The following is a 19,534-nucleotide window of genomic DNA, read 5'->3' as shown; positions in this document are numbered from 1 at the left end:
CCCCATTCATCTTCTGATAGGAGAGGAAGATACTCATTGAAGTACTGACTTTTACCTCAGTGTCGTTCACCACCTTCTCCTCAGTGTTGGGAATGTTCACCACCTTCATTTTTCCTGCACCTTCCTCTGCACTCCAAGGTCTCTCCCTCTCTACCACCATGTACTATTGCTACTTTGTTGTATCCTCCACCTTCCCCTCCTCTGATGCCCTTACTATTGATGCCGACTGTTACAGTACCAATCTGAATGTTGCTTCTATCGGTATCAACCCCAATATTGAGTGTTCTTTTTAACTCAGCTACTGATGAGTCCCTGTATCACCTCTGCAAGGTGCAAGTCACTGTGAGGATGATTGGCCTTTCTGGACAAAAAACACCAGCAACACTTGTTCAAGCCTTACTGGCATTGCCAACCTTCCACCTCCACTTTCTCCAGATCAAGGTCTGGATTCTCTTGCCCATCATCTCAGACCTCCTCTTTCCAATGGTGTTTCTTTAAATCCACCACTTTTCAGACTCCCACCTTTTAAAAAATCCTCTTCATCCTGCAAATCTCATTTCTGACTCCTTGCTGAGGACACCAGTTCAATCAATCCCAAACCCCTCTATCATAGGCCCACTGTCTTCTCAAGTCCCCATGTTATGCTGCCATTACTCCACCTGACAGAACATCACCATAGATGCTTGGGTTGTCACCATCATTGGTATGGGCTATGCCACAGAATTCTGAAATATTTCCCCTGTTGACATGTTTCGACATAACCAGGCTGTGTAGAGGAAATCAGCACACTCCTTCGATAGGGCGCTGTGCAATGTATACCTGCAAATTGCAAGAGGAGCAACTTCTTCTCCAGGTACTTCATAGTTCTCAAAAGGGATGGAGGCCTTTGGCCAGTACTGGGTCTCAGAGGAGTCAACAGTTACATCAGACCCAGGAGATTCAAAATGGTCATGTTGCATGCCATGCTACCTTTCCTGCATATGAACAATTGATATGTATCAATAGACCTGAAAGATGCATATTTTCACATCAGAATCCGCCCCCAACACTACAGATTCCTTTGCTTTGCAATAGGCAACAACCTCTATCAGTACAAGATGCTTCCCTTTGGACTTTCAACAGCCCTGAGAGTATTCACCAAACGTATGGCTGTAGTTGCTTCACATTTGAGAACCCAGGGCTTCTAAATCTACCCTTACCTCCACAATTAGATACTGGCATAATCTTCTTGAACCACGCTGTTTATAGATGTTCATACCACCTTGTGCTCCCTGATTTGGGCTTGAATGTAAATAGAAAGAAGTCACTTCTCAAACCGACAAGGAGAAAAGGCTTTATAAGTGCCGCTCTGGACTCCTGTTCAGTGTGAGTCTTCCTGCCAGTGGACAGGGCCAGTATTTTGATAAGACAGATGCACTCGGTACTACATCAACCCCGATGCTCAGCACACACAATACAGCATCTCTTGGCTTTCATGTACTACTGCAGTCACATATCTAGTTCACCTGAACTTCAGGATCCTACAGCAGTTGTTCCTCCAATACTTGGATCCCTCCACAACAGACAGACCATGTTGTTGACCATTCCTCACCACATCCTCTACTCACTGATATGATGGATGTCCCAACACAGTCTTCTTTCAGGCATGCCATTCCACATCCTAAACCCAGTGTGCATGGTGACCACTGATGCCTCAGAAAAAGGTTGGTGTGCCCATTGCAGTGGCCTAATGGTGCAAAGGCTTTGGTCTTCTGCTGAATCACTTCTACACATCAATGCCTTAGAGTTTTTAGCAGTGTTCAAGGCCCTCAAGGCATTTGAGAAATTAATTGGGAATTGGACAGTTCAGGTTATTATGGACAACACAATTGTAGTTTGCTACATAAACAGAGAGGAACACACTCCTCCACATTACTCCATCTGGCCCTACACCTGTGGCATTGATGTGTGCAGTGAAGAATACATCCGATAGCAGTTCATCTGACAGGCAAGGACAAGTGGACCCTATCAGACAATTTTTTTTATAGATCACATCAAGATGGGAGTCTATCTCAGATAGACCTGTTTGCCAAAGTACACAACACAAAGTGTCCTCATTTCTGCTCACAGGTTGGACAAGGTGAGGGGGTCACTGGGAAACACCTTTCTTTTACTATGGCCCTAGTGTCTACTGTATACATTCCCTCCATTTAGGAGCCCTGGTGGCGCAGTGGTTAAATGCCTGTACTGCAGCCATTCCTACGAAACCACAAGGTGCGAGTTCAAGACCAGCAAAGGGCCCAGCTCGACTCTCAGGCTTGCATCCTTCTGAGTCGCTAAATGAAGTACCCAGACTGTTGGGGGCAAATTAGCTTACTGCTGTTCACCGCTATGATCTTTGGAATAGCGGTATATTAAATAAAAACATTATTATTATTATTATTATTATTATTATTATTATTATTATTATTATTTACCTGCTGTCAAAAGTGGTAGTAAGACTTGCAGGGGACATGGCCAATGCCATATTAATAACACCATTTCTCCATCTGTCATAGTTGAGGTACCTGAATCTTCCGATATGGATGGACCTCCTCTCACACTGCAAGGGTCGAGTCCTATATTGGACCTTCAGACTTTCTGCCTAATGGCTCCTGAACTCCTCTGCATCTTTTCCACTGCTAGAAAGGATTCTATTAAATGTGCCTATGATTACAAATGGTAACACTTCTATTCCTTCACTAATTCAAGATTAGAGCCGACTTCTCTAGCACAGATATCTATGGTCCTGTACTTCCTCTTGCACCTTGTAGAAAGAGGACTTGTCTTTTCAACTATAAAGATCTACTTGGCGGCAATTGTTGCTCATCATCCAGCATCATAAATGACTGAAACTCTATTGACCCGATTGTTAAGAAATTCCTTAAGAGCTTAGCTCTCCTGTACCCACTGCTGGCCTCTGAAACCTCACCTTGGTCGCTGTCCTTGGTCCTTTCTCAACTGACACACCAACCCTTTGAACCAATGGCCTCTTCCTTACCTGAAGACAGCCTTTATGGTGGCTATTACCTCCACAAGGAGAACCTCTGAGCTTACTATTCTTCATTACAATGAATCCTTTCTCATCTTCCACCAAGAGAAAGTACTGTTACAACCAGACGTCTCCTTTCTACCAAAGGTAGTGTCTCAATTCCAAGTTAACCCATGCATTGTGTTACTTGCATTTTACCCTAATCCGCAGTCTGCCCTGGACAAGTTGTTCTCTGAACAGGATGGTCTTCAACTCCGTTCTTTAACCAGCTTCAAAACGGAGTTGAAGACCATCCTGTTCAGAGAAGCGTTCCCAGGCATTGCATAACTGTCACTTGCTATTTGATGTTCTTTTGTTGCCTGTTTTTGGAATCATTTCCTGTATTGCTATGTACTTTATATGTATTATCCTACTAGAGAGGCAGGCTAACTCCAACAGGCCTCCCTGGAAGAAGTTAACCCATCCATTAAGAAACCAAGCCCTCCCTCCAGTCCATCTGCCTTGGTCCAGGCCTCGGAGGTAGAGAAGAACTGCTGGCCCTCATCCCCTTCCCCTCCACCACTCCCTTCTCCTTTTGTGTCATGTCTTTTTAGATTGTAAGCCTGAGGGCAGGGAACCGCCTAATTAAAAGATTGTATGTACAGCGCTGTGTAAATTTACAGCGCTTTATAAACAAAGGTTAATAATACTAATAATAATAAATACACTGCTTGGACGTCTTTTGGGCACTGTCCTTTTATATCCAAAGGACAGATTTGTTTCATCTCTTTAACAGACTCTTCATTCGCCATGGATGTGCCTGGAAAGGTAAGAGTGTGGTTTCTCAAAAAAAATGGATTGTACAAGTTGTTTGCTTGGCTTATGAAATAACAAAGCACCCAATTCCGATTACTTCCAGGCTCACTCTACCAGAGCAATTGCCTCCTCAGTGGCTTTTTTTTTTACAAGGAATCTCCTTGCCTGACTTGTGTAAAGCTGCTACTTGATCTCAACCTTCTACTTTTAATCAACATTACCACTTGGGTTGCAGATCTAGAGCAGTTGCTGATTTTGGTCTTGCTGTCCTTTCTTCTGTTCTTCAGAGACCTGACCCTCCTACCTAAGCTGTAAGCTTTACAGTCACCCAGGCACAGAGATCACAATGAAGAAGAACAGGTTGCTTACATATAACTGTGGTTCTTCGAGTGGTGATCTATGCCCTCACACAATCTGCCCTATGTCCCCTGTTATATATGGTAGACTTCAAAACTGAGGAGATAGTAACTTGGTGGGCTGGAGCATGCGTGGTAGGCAGTGGGGGTAGGATATTTCTACCAAGCTACTGAGCTCTAGAATGTTCCATAGGTGATCTCTGCGCAGGCACAGAACCCATTTATGTGAGGGCACAGATGACCACTTGAAGAATCACAGTTACAGATAAGATACCTGATCTTCTCTAGCAACATGGCAAGGTAGTCCTTGGACATGAATCATTTTCTTGCTATATTTCTGTACAATACATTTTACATCGGTATGTGGTAAAAGCACTGTGAGCCAACTACACACATTCCATTGTTAATCATGTCCGTTTTTATACATCATGTAAGTAAATGATTATGAGCAGGATTGATTTGGAGATTTTGGTTGTAGGTGTTAAGAGTTTGTTTGTTTTGGGGTTGTTGTTTTTTTGCAAGGAAGATGTGCCAGTAATTTTAACTCTTCCTCCAAATGCTAAACCTATTTGCAGCTACCAGAGCTTCCTGTAAATCAACCTAAATTCCACATTTGGATATGTACATACATAAGTTTTGGGTACTCTTGACAACTGAAGGAAAGAAAGAATTCACTGTCATGTTTGGATACTGAAACTGCCTCCTCACCCTAAAGGATTGGGTTGGGCCTAGGATTATGTCAGAAGGTTGAGTAACTATTTCATGATCAACAGCACAGAGTTTCCTCTGTGATTAATATGAACTTGTGTGACTCCTATTTAATTCCATCTATATATGTATTAATTAGTAAAAGAGTTTAATTTAAGCTCTGTTGTCTTTTGTTAAATGATTCCACAGATAAATTTTGTAAGTTATTTTCTTAAATAAAAAAAGGATTCTATGTGATGCATTTTTACCTGGCCCAAGCTTGTATTGATATGCTACTATAATCTGGTTTTCACTCTTTGCTGTTCTGTTCACCTAGGTTCCCCCCCCCCCTTTTTTTTTTATTGAACTATTTTTAAAACACATTTTTTAGAAACTAAGAAGGGCATAGTAACTTCCAGAGGAATAGCTCAATTCAAGGTGCTGGTGTTGACCTACAAAGCCCTAAACAACTTGGCCAGGATATCTGAAAGACTATCTCCTTCCATTTCAGCCTCTTTAGAGGAAGCTCTCTTGCATGTCCCAACACCTTGTGAAGTTAGGTTGGTGGGTACACATAATAGGGGTTTCACTTTATCAGTGCCTCAATTGTAGAATGAAGGAAGACCCATCTCTTTCATACTTTCAGTGGACATCCAAAACAGTGTTATTTCACATGGCATTTAGTGCTTGAAATTGCTGTTTTAACTGTTTTAAAAATGGATTCTGGGATTGTTTTAAAATTGCTTTTTAGGAGTCTTTAAAGAGTATTTTAATGTGCTTTCAAAATTCTTTTATCTTTGTATTGTTTTTATTGATTTTTATTTGTTCATCACATTGGGAGTTCTTGTGGATTGTTAGGTGATAAAATACTTAAATTACCAGTATATCTAGCCGCTTAGTTTTATGAGTAAATGTATTATTTGGATGTACTGAACGGCTCGAACATTCTCTGGGAGTGTATGATCAGATCTTAATTTTCCTATTTTTTCTTAAAGATGTGTTTCATACTTGTGATACAGTATAATTAGATTATATAGATAAATACAATATCCCCACCACATGCAAATAAATTTGAAAAATAGATATGATTAAAATGATTTGGTTGATGAATTCACTAGTTTATTTTGTAAGTAGAACACGTGAAAGGGAAATAAAGGTCAAAATGAAGTACTGTTGCCAGACTTCCAGTACTATTTTATTTACTGTTGACACATACATGTCATTTCTCCACTTACTCATGAGTACCATGCTTGTTGGCTTACTAGTTGGTTAGCATCATCCAGTGAATTTTTAGAGGGTAATAGGTTCATAATGCTGATTTCGTTAAAGTTTATGTGGGTTTTTTTATATGTAGGTTATGATTAATGGCTTATGCATTGTTAGTTCTAAAATACAGATCCTAATTCACACTGGAATGCCTGCTTGACAGAAATAGGCACTTTTTCACACAACAGCTGTAACATTTAAAAAAAACCACCGCGTTGTGCCGTGTTTCTATACAGCAAATACTCAACTATCCAAGTTTGGCAGGGACAGTCGGATAATTCCTTGTGCGCTACACCACCAGCTGCTTTAAATGCCCCAGTTTCTCTCTCCTCCTCCTCCCCCCACTTTCCTGCCCTGATCTAGGCTTACTTCAGTTGCTGCAAATGTTAGCATACCCTACCCCACTCAAGCTGGATATGGGGTTTCATAATTAATTAACAATTAATAGAAAGATACAAGCATAAGAGCATGCTGACCTGATGACATGTGGGAGACCTACCCCACCACCGTCCTGGTTCTTGGCATTTCCTCTTGCAATGGAAACAAAGGGAGTCCTGTCACAAAGTAATCAGAGGCCACACCTCACTTCACCTCTGCGGCCAAACCATCCAGGGACTGTCTCAAATCTAATCAAGTTTTGATACTCTGGTGCCAAAACCATCAATTCTTCTGATCCTTTTTGTCTGTTCCATATATTAGAAAAATATCCCTGAAGTTGGCTCCTCTCAGAGCGTTCCTTTTGAGCTATAATTCCCTAAAAATTTCAAGGTGATGCTGAGACTGCTGTTGGGACCCCCAACACCCTCCTCACCCTCTAGGGTAACACAAATCAAGTTCAAAGTATAAAGGAGTTTGCACTCCATAACTCAGCAGGCCAAGAGGAGGGGGTCGAATCTTGCACCTCCCAAGGCTTAGGCAAAAGCAAATTGCTACATTCTCCTCTAGCTTCAGAACATAACATCCTGTGCTTCATTGGTCTTGAGGTAAGAAAAAGGAATAAATACACCTTATAAGAAGCAGGGAAAGGGAGTAGCTCTGACAACTAGGTGCTTAGGGAGGAGCTCGCCTTTGAATTTTAGCATCTCCAAAAGGTTGTACCAGATGCTTCCCATCCCTCTCTTCTCAGAAACACACAGGTTTTTCTTATACACCCTAATTTCCCTAAATAGGATCAGTAGTGTTATTAAGATTTGTAACCTATATTAAAACTAATAATAATAATAATAATAATATTATTTATTTATTTATTTATATTCCACTTAACAAGAAATCCAAGCGGATTACAACAGTAAAAACAAAATACAGTTAAAAGAGAAATACATTAAAAATGCAAAGATCCCATCCCTCCCCCCCCCAACATAAAAACTAATAACGCTAAAAAGAGATTAAATCAAAAAAAGACATTAAAAACATTAAATAAAGTAAACAATTAAAATGAAATAAGAGTTTCTAGTGGGGTCCGGGTAAAAAAGATAAAGATGGAGGATAATGAAGAAAAGAGGGAAGGGAGTCAGGTCAACAAAGATGTTCTAGTCTGAAGGCCTGCTGAAAGAGTCCTTCTAATAGCCTTCTTAAAGGTTTCCAAGGTGATAATCTGACAGATCTCATCCAGCAGGTCGTTCCAGAGTCTAGGAGCAGCTGCTGAAAAGGAACACGTGGTCACTGCAGAAATCTAGTCCTCTTCGGTTGAAGCAAATTCTTCCCAGTGGAGTGAAGAGTGCGGAGAGGATGATATGGGAGAAGGTTTTCCCGCAAGAAGTCAGGACCCAAGCCATGTAGGGCTTTAACGGTTAAACCAAACACTTTGTATCTGGTCTGGAGCTAAAGGCAGTGAAGGGATTTTAAAACTGGTTTGATATGGGCAGATCTAGGTGTGCCAGTAACCAGCCTGGCTGCCATATTCTGTACATTGAAGTTTCCGAACTTGACACAAAGGTACCCCATGTAAGCAACATACAAAGTCTGAGCGAGAGGTTGCTAGTGCATGTACCAATGTTTCAAGGTCTCCCACTCCAGGAAGCGGCGCAGCTGGCGTATCAGCCAAAGCTGATAGCAAGTGCTCCTGACCGCGTGTCCACTGAGCCACAGAGGGAGAGACAAGAGAGGAGCACCAGACTGTGGAACAGAGTCCTTCAGGGGAAGTGTGACCAGGTTCAGAACGGTGGGCATAACCTCATTTCCGGATTGGGAGTCCCTATGGCAATACCTCCATCTTACCTGTTTTCTCCTCACCAGTCCATTACGGCATTAAGAAAGGCATTCAGAGGAGAGATGCATCCTTAGTCATGCATGACTAAAATATATTGGGTGCCATCAGCGTAAAGATAACACCCTACCATGTCCTGTGATCCACCCAGCGTCTTCATGTAAATGTTAACAGCATTGGGGACATAATCGCACCTTGAGAGACATCTGACATAAGCTCCCCTTGGTCGGATAACTGTCCCCAAGTGACACATCTGGAATCCACCCGAGAGGTAGGATCAGATCCACTGCAAAGCAGAGCCTCTGATTCCCAACTCTCCAGGCGTCCAGAAGGATACCGTGGTTAACGGTACAAGGCTGCTGAGAGGTCCAAGAGCACCAGCAGGGTCCACTTCCCCTGTCGTGGCCCATAAGGAGATCATCGACGGAGGTGACAGGGCGTCTCAACTCAGTAGCCTGCCCCAATCTGGTTGAATGGATCTAGTTTTTAGTTTTTTCTTCTCTCCATCCCTTTCATTTCATTGCAAATCATCTGTATGTTTTAAGGCTGGCACAATGCCATGGGAAAAAAATTGTAACTTGTTGTTGTACAGTGGGAAAGTTTTTACTGTCTGCTTATTTCGAGAGAGGTTTATTCTGTATAGCAATGTCTATTTACATAATAATAATAATAATAATAATAATATAATAAACTTTATTTATATACCACGCCCTTCTGAAATCAGGGCGGTGAACAACATTAATAGCAATACAGTTAGCAAACAGACCATACAAATACGTTAAAACAGTTCAGTAAAAATAATAAAACTATCATGCCGGCATACAGTGCTGATGCGGGGGGGGGGGGGGGGGGGGGAGAATTACTGGTCAGGGGTAGGCTTGTTCGAATAGATGGGTTTTTTAGCCCCTTCCTAATTGGGCTAGGGAGGTGACTGAGCGGAGCTCGAAGGGCAGCGCGTTCCAGAGTTTTGGGGCTAAAGATGGAAAAGGCCCTCCTAGAGGTGGGTTTATTTCACCTCTGGAACTCTTAACAGTAGCTGCCCTGAAGATCGAAGTGCGCGGGGCGGAAGAACGGAGAGAGGCGGTCCTCCAGGTACCCTGGGCCCAAGCCATTTAGGGCTTATAGGTGATTACCAACACCTTGTATTGCGCCCAGAAGCGAATAGGCAGCCAATGTAAGTCTTAAGGACAGGTGTTATATGACTGGTCCTGGCAGGCGCAGTGACCAGACGGGCTGCCATATTCTGCACAAGTTGCAGCTTCCGAGTATGGTACAAGGGTTGCCCCATGTAGAGCGCATTGCAGAAATCCAACTAGAGGTTACCAGGGCGTGCACAACAGTTTCAAGGTCTCCCCGGTCGAGGTAGGGACGCAGTTGGCGTATCAGCCGAAGCTCATAACAGGTGCTCCGACGTCGCATCCACCTGAGATGTAAGGTGGAGCGACGAGTCCAGGAGCACCCCAAGCTGCGTACAGAGTCCTTCACGGAAGCGTGATTCCGTCAGGACAGGTGGAACCACCGCCAGCCCCGGACCGGGGGAACCTATCACCAGTACTTCCGTCTTCTCGGGATTCAGGCTGAGTCTGTTGTCCCTCATCCAGCCCATTACCGACTCAGACAGGCCACAAGAGAAGAGACGCCAATCCCGGTCACTGCATCAGTCGGAGACATAGAGAAGACTATTGGGTGTCATCAGCGTACTGATAACACCGCGCCCCATGTTCCCGGATGATCTCTCCCAATGGAATATGTACAATATCTACTCAGAGTAAGTTCAATGAGTTCAGTAGGATTTTCTCCTAGGTACATGTCTCTCATATTACGGTGGTATTTTGATACCACTTTAGCTGACATTGTTATTTTCTACAGAACCCGGATTTATAGTGTGGCAGGGCAATAGAATTCTCAGCTTGAGAATTATAAATACCACACAAGACTACAAATCCAGGATTTGTTGGATACAGCATGGCTATTGTTGTGTGCCTTCAAGTCATTGTGGACTGGTGACCCTATGATGGGGTTTTCTTGGCAAGTTTCTTGGTGGTTTCCATTGCCATCGTCTGAGGTGAGAGCGTGTGACTTGCCCAACAAACTACAATATGTCCAGGCAATTATCATGACTGGATGGGGTTTTAAACATTGGTCTCCCAATTTCTTAGGCCAAATCCCCTAACAACCACCACTCTTCCGGTTCGCTTTCCCCAAAAATAAGACACTGTCTTATATTTATTTTCCTCAGAAGACACACTATGGTTTATTTTCAGGGGATGTCTATATTTTTAATAAGTATGGAAACAATCTACATTTATTCAAATATATTTAAGTCGTCTTCTTCTGGAACATGGTCATAACTCTCCAAACCTGGAATTCCATCCTGAATTTCTTGTGACTCCATTTCCTTTGGAACCATTGGCCCCAATCTTTCCGCTCCCCTCCCGGCCTTCCGTCTGTGCCGGGCCTATCACTTAGGTATTATTTTGGGGGTATGGCTTATGTTGTGCAAATGCTTAGAAATCCTGCTACGGCATATTTTATGGGTATGTCTTGTTTTTGGGGAAACAGGGTAGCTACTACTACCCTGGTATTTATTTATAATGTTCATATGCTGTCCCATAACAGAATTCTCTTAAGTAGTTTACAATAAGACAGCAGAGGGCATGCACCAAGTTCATCAAGTGGCATTCCCAGTTAGGGATCAGATGATAGGTAATAACTGGGTTGAGACTTGGCGTGCCCCTGCCAGTCAGAGTAAACAATAACTAAGGTAAATAAACCACTAGCCTGATCTGTTAAATAACAGATTTTTAATATACATGTTATCTGAAATAGCTGAAACTCTCAGCCGGTTGAAAGCATTTGGGATGGTGTAATCTATTCATAGAGCTCATGCCTTGTAAATCAAACTCAGGTACAATAAAACGCTGTGTTTTGTCGGCTATTATCAATGGAGAACCATTGTACTCTAAATAATCTAGGGAAATTACATATCCTGACAAACATCATCGTGACTGCCTGAGTAGAGTATATTTAAAACCTATATTAATATACGTATAATTCACATATTACTTCAATTTTCTGTCTTCAAGGGAAAGGTGAAAAAAAATATGATTACTCCTGCTTGGACAATTGCCATGATGGCCCTGTAGTAGCCGTTGATTCCTGTGAGAATCTTTCTATCTTTTTAAGTTGTGGGTAGGTGAAGATATTCATATTATTTTTGTATAGAGAATATAAGGACAAATATGAAGATGCATATATTGTTAAATCCATAAAACTATACTATGATCCCAGGTATAGTGCTCTGGAATTCTCTTCCTGCAGAGGTTAGACTGGCACTCTCCCTGATATCCTTTGATAAACAGGCAAGGCTTAGGTTTTAATAGGTTTTTGAGGTCTAATTGCTTCGGGGAGGGAAGGGGAGGGAGAATGTGCTATATTGTTTGTTTGGTCTTTTTACTTGTTATGCTTTTAGTTGCTTTTAATTCTCAGTTTAATTATATTTTTAACTTTTATATGATGTTATCCCCCTCCCCCCCACCACTGTATCTATTTTAAGCTTTGTAAGCCATCTTAAATCTTGAAAAAGGTGGGGAATAATACTAATACACTAATAATAATAGACAGATTATGTCTCTTCAGTACAATAAAAATATTAATCAAACCTAAATTCCTGGTTAGAGGAAGTTAGCTCTTATGAAAATCCTATTGATTCAGTGGGTCAACTCTAGATGGAATTCATAGCTGGATTTAAAACAGAGGCAAGAATCGTGTGGCTCTCAATATGTTATTGAACTGAAACTCCCAACATTCTTCACTATTATACTGACTTGGGCTGCTGACAGTTCAGTCAACAACATCTGGAAGGTTGTGTGATTTCCACGCTGATTAATGTCATAGAATGTGACTTATATTTTGGCTGATGTAAGCTGCAGCTTCTCAGATCTCTGCCTCATTCAAGGAAGGAGATGGCTGTTGTATATGGTTAAAGAGATTAAGATAAGTAAGGTGTGTGATTTCAAGTCACCTGTCAACTTATCGCAACCTCATTAATTTCATAAGGTCTTCTTAGGCAATGAATACTCAGAGGTATTTGCCAATGTCTTCATCTGAAGTATAGCTTACAGCACCTGGCATTCCCTGGTGGTCTCCTTTCTGTGTACTAACTAGGCCTAACTCTGCTTAGTTTCCAAGATCAGATGGGATCTGTGCCATCAGGATATTTAGGAAACAGATAACTGTGATTTTTTTGTGGGTTTTTCGGGCTATGTGGCCATATTCTAGCAGAGTTTCTTTCTGACGTTTCTCCAGCATCTGTGGCTGACATCTTCAGAGAATGTTTGCCTGGAAAGGACTTGGCTATATATATTGTGTGATCTGGAAAGGCAGGAGTGATTTGCATGTGTATTGTTGGTTGCTAATGGCAGGCCTCAAGGTGTGAGGGTCTGCACAAGAGGACTAATGTCTGCTTGACATTATGAGCACTAATCAAGCAGACATTAGTCCTCTTGTGCAGACAGGAGGAAAGACATAATCAGAAATTAGTCAATCTTAATGACGCAAAGCCACTAACAGAATGAAGGTTTAAATAAAAGTCTTGAGAAACTTATTTGGTGTGTTACATAAACATTTCTAATAACTATTAATTCAGTTGTATAAGGCACCAGTATAGAATGCATTCAGAAAAGTGTATCACCCATGTACCAAAAAAAGAAGATTCAAACTGAGAAGTGGAGCAAGTAACAATTTCTGTCCACACAAGCAGTCTTTATAAGCAGAGACCTAAAGAGGCTAAGAGGAAAGGAAGCAAAGAGAAGATATGATGGCACTTTTAAAAAAAAATCGAAAGCCTTCTTCTCACAGAAGACAATATAAGTAGATATAGCTAGAGTGCTTTTTAATTAATTAAATACAATAAAACCTTATACCAAGACATAGGGTCTGTCAGATGAACAGTTCCTAGTATTGCATTTGATTATTCCTTCTTTCCTTTCTAAATGGATTTACTGTGGCAAGAAAAACATGGGAGAAGCAGTGAGAAATATGAGATGGTTGTAAATGATCTTCCATAAGATTCTATGAATGAGGAAGAATGGTTGCACAATAAATGCATTATTGGAACATGGATAGATTAGTATGCTGAACCTCGCCAAAATAAAGTTCATGACATATGCTTATAGAAAGGAGCATAACATTGTAATTATACTAAATTTAAGTTGGAATTGATAAGAAGGTTTTTAATGGTTTTAGGTGGAAACTCCACATTATCCAAACAACAGTTATAGGAGCCTAAAAGCTCACAGCTTTTTTTAAAAAAAAGAACTGGGTACATTAATGAAAGGTATCTCAGATGTAGCCAGTTTTGATGGGAAAGTATTATTGTGATTGTGGTTGCTAATGGATTCCTAATCACTGAGTGAAACTCATAGCAAAACTAAGGTACATAGAACATATGCACATCATTTCCTTCCTAAACAATTGAGTACTGCAGCATCTTAAAGACAAATGAATTTGGAATTTCATGGTTTATTACCCACTTCATCAGATGCATGAAATGTTATCTGGAATTTCCAACAACAGTTTAGTGAATGTCAATGTTAATAATGTAAATGCCACTGTCAGTACTTTCTGTATTTAATTTCCCTCCACTTGGCATACTAGTGCATGCTATATTTCTTGGTCTTTAAGGTATTGCAGGACACTTTCTTTATGTAGCTACCCTCTGGAAATATTTATGATTGCTTTCCTGTTTACTTACAGTGTAGTGTGTTATTGATGGCTTTTAGATTTCAGAATTAAGCAATTGTATATATGTGAATTAAATTATATTCTATGACTGTTTCCCAAGTTGTTCCCTCCTTTTCCCTTTTCTAGTTCAGATACTGTGATAAAGCTATGGAATCTTCAGAAGTTTCTGTTGGCTGAGATTACTCTTGATAACACTTTAAGCACAGCTTGTTTCCTGAATAGTTCTGGTGACATTTTATTGGCTTTCAAAGGTGATCTTTATATCATGTCTCACAGCAAGGCACTTGATATATCAACAACAAATACTGAAACTGCTACAGTCTCAGCAGCAGGTAGGCTATATTGAAGCCTTAGTGGTGGATACTGGAACTGGTTGTGAAGTGAGGGAAAACAAGAACATAGTGAGACTTTGTTGGAATAAAAAAGGCCACAGTTTCATTGGTTACAACCATGGAGATTTGGTATGGCATAAAGCTGCAGCTAGAGGCCTCAATTTGATAGACCACTATTGTAGCCCAGCTGCTGAGGGAATAATAGGAAGTAGACTTCCACATGGATGTGAGACACTGCACGATTTCCCCAACACATGGGGCAAAGTAGATCCAACTGCCTCCAACCTGGATGTATTCCTTTGAAGTGTTATGCCTAAGATACCTTAAAGGGGAGCTCCAGAATGGAGAATATTGACACAAGGACACTGTCTCTCCTCCCCAAACTGGATCTATCCCAGTGCTAAACTACCAAAAGTTGTGATAAGGAGAAAGAAAGAAAGAAAGAAAGAAAGAAAGAAAGAAAGAAAGAAAGAAAGAGCCAGGGACAGGCTCACTATAGACTTATATTCAGATCTAAGCATAGCTACAGATTTCCCCACATGTAAGTGTATATAACCAAGGGAGGATGGCAAGAATACTGAAATAGCTGGCAGTGTGGCACAGTCTCCCCCTAGAGGACCAGAGAGGAAATGTTCTCTTTGCTGTCCACGTCTTGGGATTCCCCCACTCTGCTCCAATCTGGCTGGTTCAGTCTCTGATAAAAAAAATGGAATCACCAAATAGGGGCACACACAACAACCACAATAAAAAATCACAAAGAAAATAGAAGTCGTGCCAAAGAGGTCGTGTGTGTGCCGACTATAGAGAAAGGGGGGGCACACGAGCAAGGTGTAGGGGGAAAAAAGGCCAGTATACAAGACAGAGGAGGAAAATCTAGGAGGGTAGGGGGAGAGGACAGAACGGGGCCACGGCGCCGGCAGGTGCAGCGCGGTCAGCGGCAGCCAGCAAGGACGGGCGAAACGAAAAAAGAGTTCGACAGGCAAGAGCCCAGAAAGAGCGCAGAAAGGTCAATCATCCCTGAGCAGGAACAGAACAGCGCCAGAAGGGGAGAGGGGGGGCGTAGGACGGGGGGAAAGCGGAACGGCAGAGGTGTCCTGGATTGGCGACATGCCGACGGATGAACACTGGCAAGTAACAAGCAGGGCGGGCAGCTAGAAGGCGTGGGGGGGCAGGGGGTAAAGGGACCGGAAGTAACCAGTAGGGGAGGACAGCTCACTGTGTGTTTGAAAATGAATTTTTGAAAACCGGGACGTCTGAAGAGGGGAAAGCAAGCAACTCCGGCCGGCGGACGGGGGGATAGTCCCGAAGAGGGGGGCCCGAGAAATGTAACGGTAGGATACTATTTAATCCAACCTCCAACTGTTAGGGATGGCGGGAATAGGGGGACCGACAGAATCATTCTAGTGGGTCAGGGCGCCTGGAAGCGGAAAAGCGGGTAACTTCCGCCCAAGGGCAGTCGGGGTTTTCGATGGCTAAGTGGAAGATCAAACCCAAGCTCCCGAAGGCTAGGCGAAGGGGGCAAAACACGACACCATGGCTGGCTCCCCCACTACTGGCAGGAAGTCCAAGCGGAGACGGCGGGAACTAAAAACTGCCCTGGCGCAGTGAGAAGGCCTGGGAACTGTAGGGGAGTGTGGCACCAGAGGGTCGCGAACGGGAAGTAAGTCTCACAAAACGACAGTTCTCAGAAGTCCCCTAGCGTGAGCCAGGGCAGGTAAAGCAGTGGCAAAATTGATCATTCTGTAGGAATGTTGTGTGGACGAAGATCAGCTAAACGCACCAAAGAGGAAGGGAAGCAGCATAAAAGGTCATCAGAAAGGTTGGCAGCTGGCGAGAAGTGTCAAGGAAAAATGGAAAGGAAGAGAAAGCAATATGCGGACGCAAGGAAAAGGGAGAAGGCGCCGAAAAGAGCAGTGTGGTTACGGTCAGGGAGAGAGAGAAGGTTGCTAGTTCTCCGTGCTGTTCTGTGATCATAGGAATAGGCTTCCACACGCAGTGTGTGACAAGAGCAGCAACAGCCCAGCGGCCAAAGAGTAAAACGAGTTAAACAGGGAAAGAAATACCGAGGGGGGGCAGGCATTATGTTGACATCTGGTAACTCTAAGAGGGCGTGTGAGAGAGGAGAAAAAGAAGAAATTGTGGATATCCACAATACAGGAATAAGACTTATAGGGACCAGTGTAGAAGCAGATACCATATCTCTCCAATACTTAAAGTCACGCATTGTGGCCAGAGCCGAAGGTATTAGGCTACAGTAGTTATCTTGGACTCTTTAGCGACCTGCGTTTCCAAAACAACGAAAGCTCTTTGAGGAGTTTGTACGAATAATACTGACTGAAATATGCACTGTCGGTCTTTGCTGAGCGTCGTTCGTTCGTAGGGAAAAAGGGAAAGACAGGATGTTTCTACCTGCTGGAAAGATTACATGCACGTTGGTATAGGGGTTCACTAGTTTCGTACAGTTAGGGCGAGTGTGTGAAATCTTAATAGAGGATTTGAACACAAAAGCTGGTTTTTGTTTAGGCTGAGGCTGTTTTGGCACAAACATCACCACGATATTAATATACAGTAAATAGGTCTTCATGAATGTTTTGCAAAAGGCCCACAAGTTTTCAGTCTTGACATTTTTTCCGAAGAGACCTCTTTTTGTTCCTTGAAATCAAAGAGAGTTGAGAATAGATGCATGAACAGTACACACCCCCATGGTTAACATCAAGAGAACCCTTGATCTTTTCAGAAAGAAAGAAAAAAAATATATAAAATAGTACTTAAGCTCGAAAGAACCACAATCCCGACCGAAGTGTATGCAGTGAAGCCCTTCGTTTTTTCCCTTATAGCCTTCCCCCGGCGAAATGGAGTAGACGCAGTATGACGAAGTACATACTCTCACTCTAGTCTAGAAACCTGCCAGATGTAGGAAGTATTGTCTATTAGTCGGAAGACCAGACTCTGTTAAAACCCACGTGGGGCTGGGAGCGAACAACAAGCATGCAAGGAATGCCAGGCGGCAGGGAAACAATTTTGCCAGTGTGATGTAGCATAAAGTAAAAATCAGTTTAAGGAACATGTGTGAAACAAAGGTCTGTCCGCACAAGTTGACAACAAGCCTCCTCAGGAAAGCAGGGAAATCAAATGAATAATAGATAAACTGAATAGTTTTTGGTTTGGTTTGTTATGATCATCAGTGGATTTGGACTATAAGGCAACCATATAGTGAGAGACTTCAAGTTTCACGGTCAAAACTCAGGGTGGTGCTTTCTGATTGAATCTATTGATGTTAGTGCAGGTGGTTGGCTTTTACTTGCTGCCTTCTACCGTAACAAGCAATATTGTATTGTCGTACTGAGTCAGCCTTCGCTTAGTAAGTGTGTGCTGGGAGTTTGAGTGTATAAGGAACAAGCGTTGTTCGAGGGGGCGGAGGGATGGGGCATGTGTGGGGAATACAGGAAGGAATTGTCTAACTGCACTAGCAGATGGGCACTTCTGTGATGTTGGATTTAGGCCATTGATGAGGCACTAGTCTGCGTGATGAGTGGGCTTGGGCTTTATCGTACAACATAACACACCACACACACACACACACAAACCTACGGAGGGGGTGAATGTGTGGTAGGGGGCGATAGAACTACGAGTGGGGGCGCCAGTGAAAAGAACGGTGGGGAGGTGGTCGCGTGAGGGGGGTGACTTTGAGGCGGGACTGTGAAATACAGAATGTGCCCCATTGTAGGTTTTGTTGGGTGGCTAATGGTCAATTGGCTTTGAACAAGAATAGCAAGGGGAGAGGGACTAAGGTCGGTAGGAATTCCCCAAATCGGAGAGCGTGTGGGTGGGTGCAGGGTAGCATGGGCGACAATGCAAGGTTCGGGCTTCCGGGTGTCTCGACAACGCTCCAGGACAAATATTGTTCTGACAAGATAATTGAAATACCACTTTAAGTCCCTGCTTTAGAATATATCCACAAGGATTCAAACAGAACTTTAAATGTAGCATGAATCTAGACCCAAGGAAATGAGGCAAAATCAAAGGCCTGGTCATATCGTAGGAGGGAGCATTAATAATAGCGAAAAATAATGGGAGTATATATAATTTTGTTCCTTTTTCTCTCGCTTTTCGCGGCAGCAGGAAAAAAAGTATCCTCTGCCTGGGAACTGAGTATGAATATTTTAGATTGGTTTATTTGAAGAATATGGTGCTGGCTCATCCATCCGCTCCTTGCCTTTCCTCCACCTGAGGCCAGCCAGCCAGCACAGAACAGACAACACAGGCAAATCACTCCTGCAGTCCCAGGCCTCACACGTAGACAGTGTACCCCCGGGATACGAAGGCGCCGCTTACGGAAATTTCCGGGTTACGAAAAAAAATCCATTGAAAAAAAAACGGTTTTCCGGGTTTACGAAGGTGTATTCGGTTAACGAAAAAGTTTTTTGTGCTTTTCTAGCGCTTTTCTCACGAAATCGCGGCTTTCGCTATGAGCGCCTATGGCTGTTTTCGTCTGTACGAAGATTTTCGGGTTACGAACGCGGCGGCGAACGAATTAAATTCGAAACCCGGGGTACAACTGAGAACACCCAATTTTTCCAGGCAAAGCATTCTCTGAAGATGGCCAGCCACAGATGCGGGCAAAACGGCAGGAAGAAACTCTGCGAGAACATGGGGCCCATAGCCCTAAATCAGAGTGGAAGAGGGAGGAAGTGAATGGAGAGGAGTCAGGAAGGTCCTCCATCTCGTTCCTGTGGAAAACCGGGGGGGGGGGATCCCTGGCTCGTCCACTGGCGTTCCTTGATGCATTTAGGCCTATATAGTCTTGTTTTTCAGTGTTTTCCCTACTTCAACATGGGGGAAGACAGACCATTTATGCTAATTGCATCACAGGAACTCCACCAGGGCAGAGCCAGGGATCTCCTCCAAGAGGTTTTCCATAGGAAGAACACTGCAATCCATCCATCCAGGGTTCTAAAATCCAGGGCAAATGTGCAAATGAGAATGGGCCCCTTTAACTGCCAGGGCTTAATGTTTATAGAATTCTGGAAACTGTAGTTTTTGTGAGACAGTTAGTCTTCTATGTCAGAGAGCGCTGGTGCCAACAAGGACGACAATTCCAGAATCCACAGCATTGAGTCACGGCGTTAACGTCATC

The 19,534-nt window shown here is 42.9% G+C and overlaps 1 protein-coding gene across 1 annotated transcript in view; it reads left to right on the top strand.

Moving 5' to 3' along the window:
- Positions 1 to 158: 158 nt before the first annotated feature.
- The window catches only part of LOC121920330, a 79,676-nt gene continuing 60,300 nt past the window's right edge, over positions 159 to 19,534 (top strand). Inside the window, exons 1-3 of the mRNA XM_042447463.1 lie at positions 159 to 261; positions 11,407 to 11,512; positions 14,192 to 14,397. Coding sequence (XP_042303397.1) covers positions 159 to 261; positions 11,407 to 11,512; positions 14,192 to 14,397 — 415 coding nt within the window. The remainder of the gene's footprint in view (positions 262 to 11,406; positions 11,513 to 14,191; positions 14,398 to 19,534) is intronic.

The sequence above is a fragment of the Sceloporus undulatus genome, chromosome 2 (genome assembly GCF_019175285.1).
Source record: "Sceloporus undulatus isolate JIND9_A2432 ecotype Alabama chromosome 2, SceUnd_v1.1, whole genome shotgun sequence".
Lineage (NCBI taxonomy): Eukaryota > Metazoa > Chordata > Lepidosauria > Squamata > Phrynosomatidae > Sceloporus > Sceloporus undulatus.
Note: the sequence above shows the minus strand (reverse complement) of the source record. Positions and strands in the feature narration are given on the sequence as shown.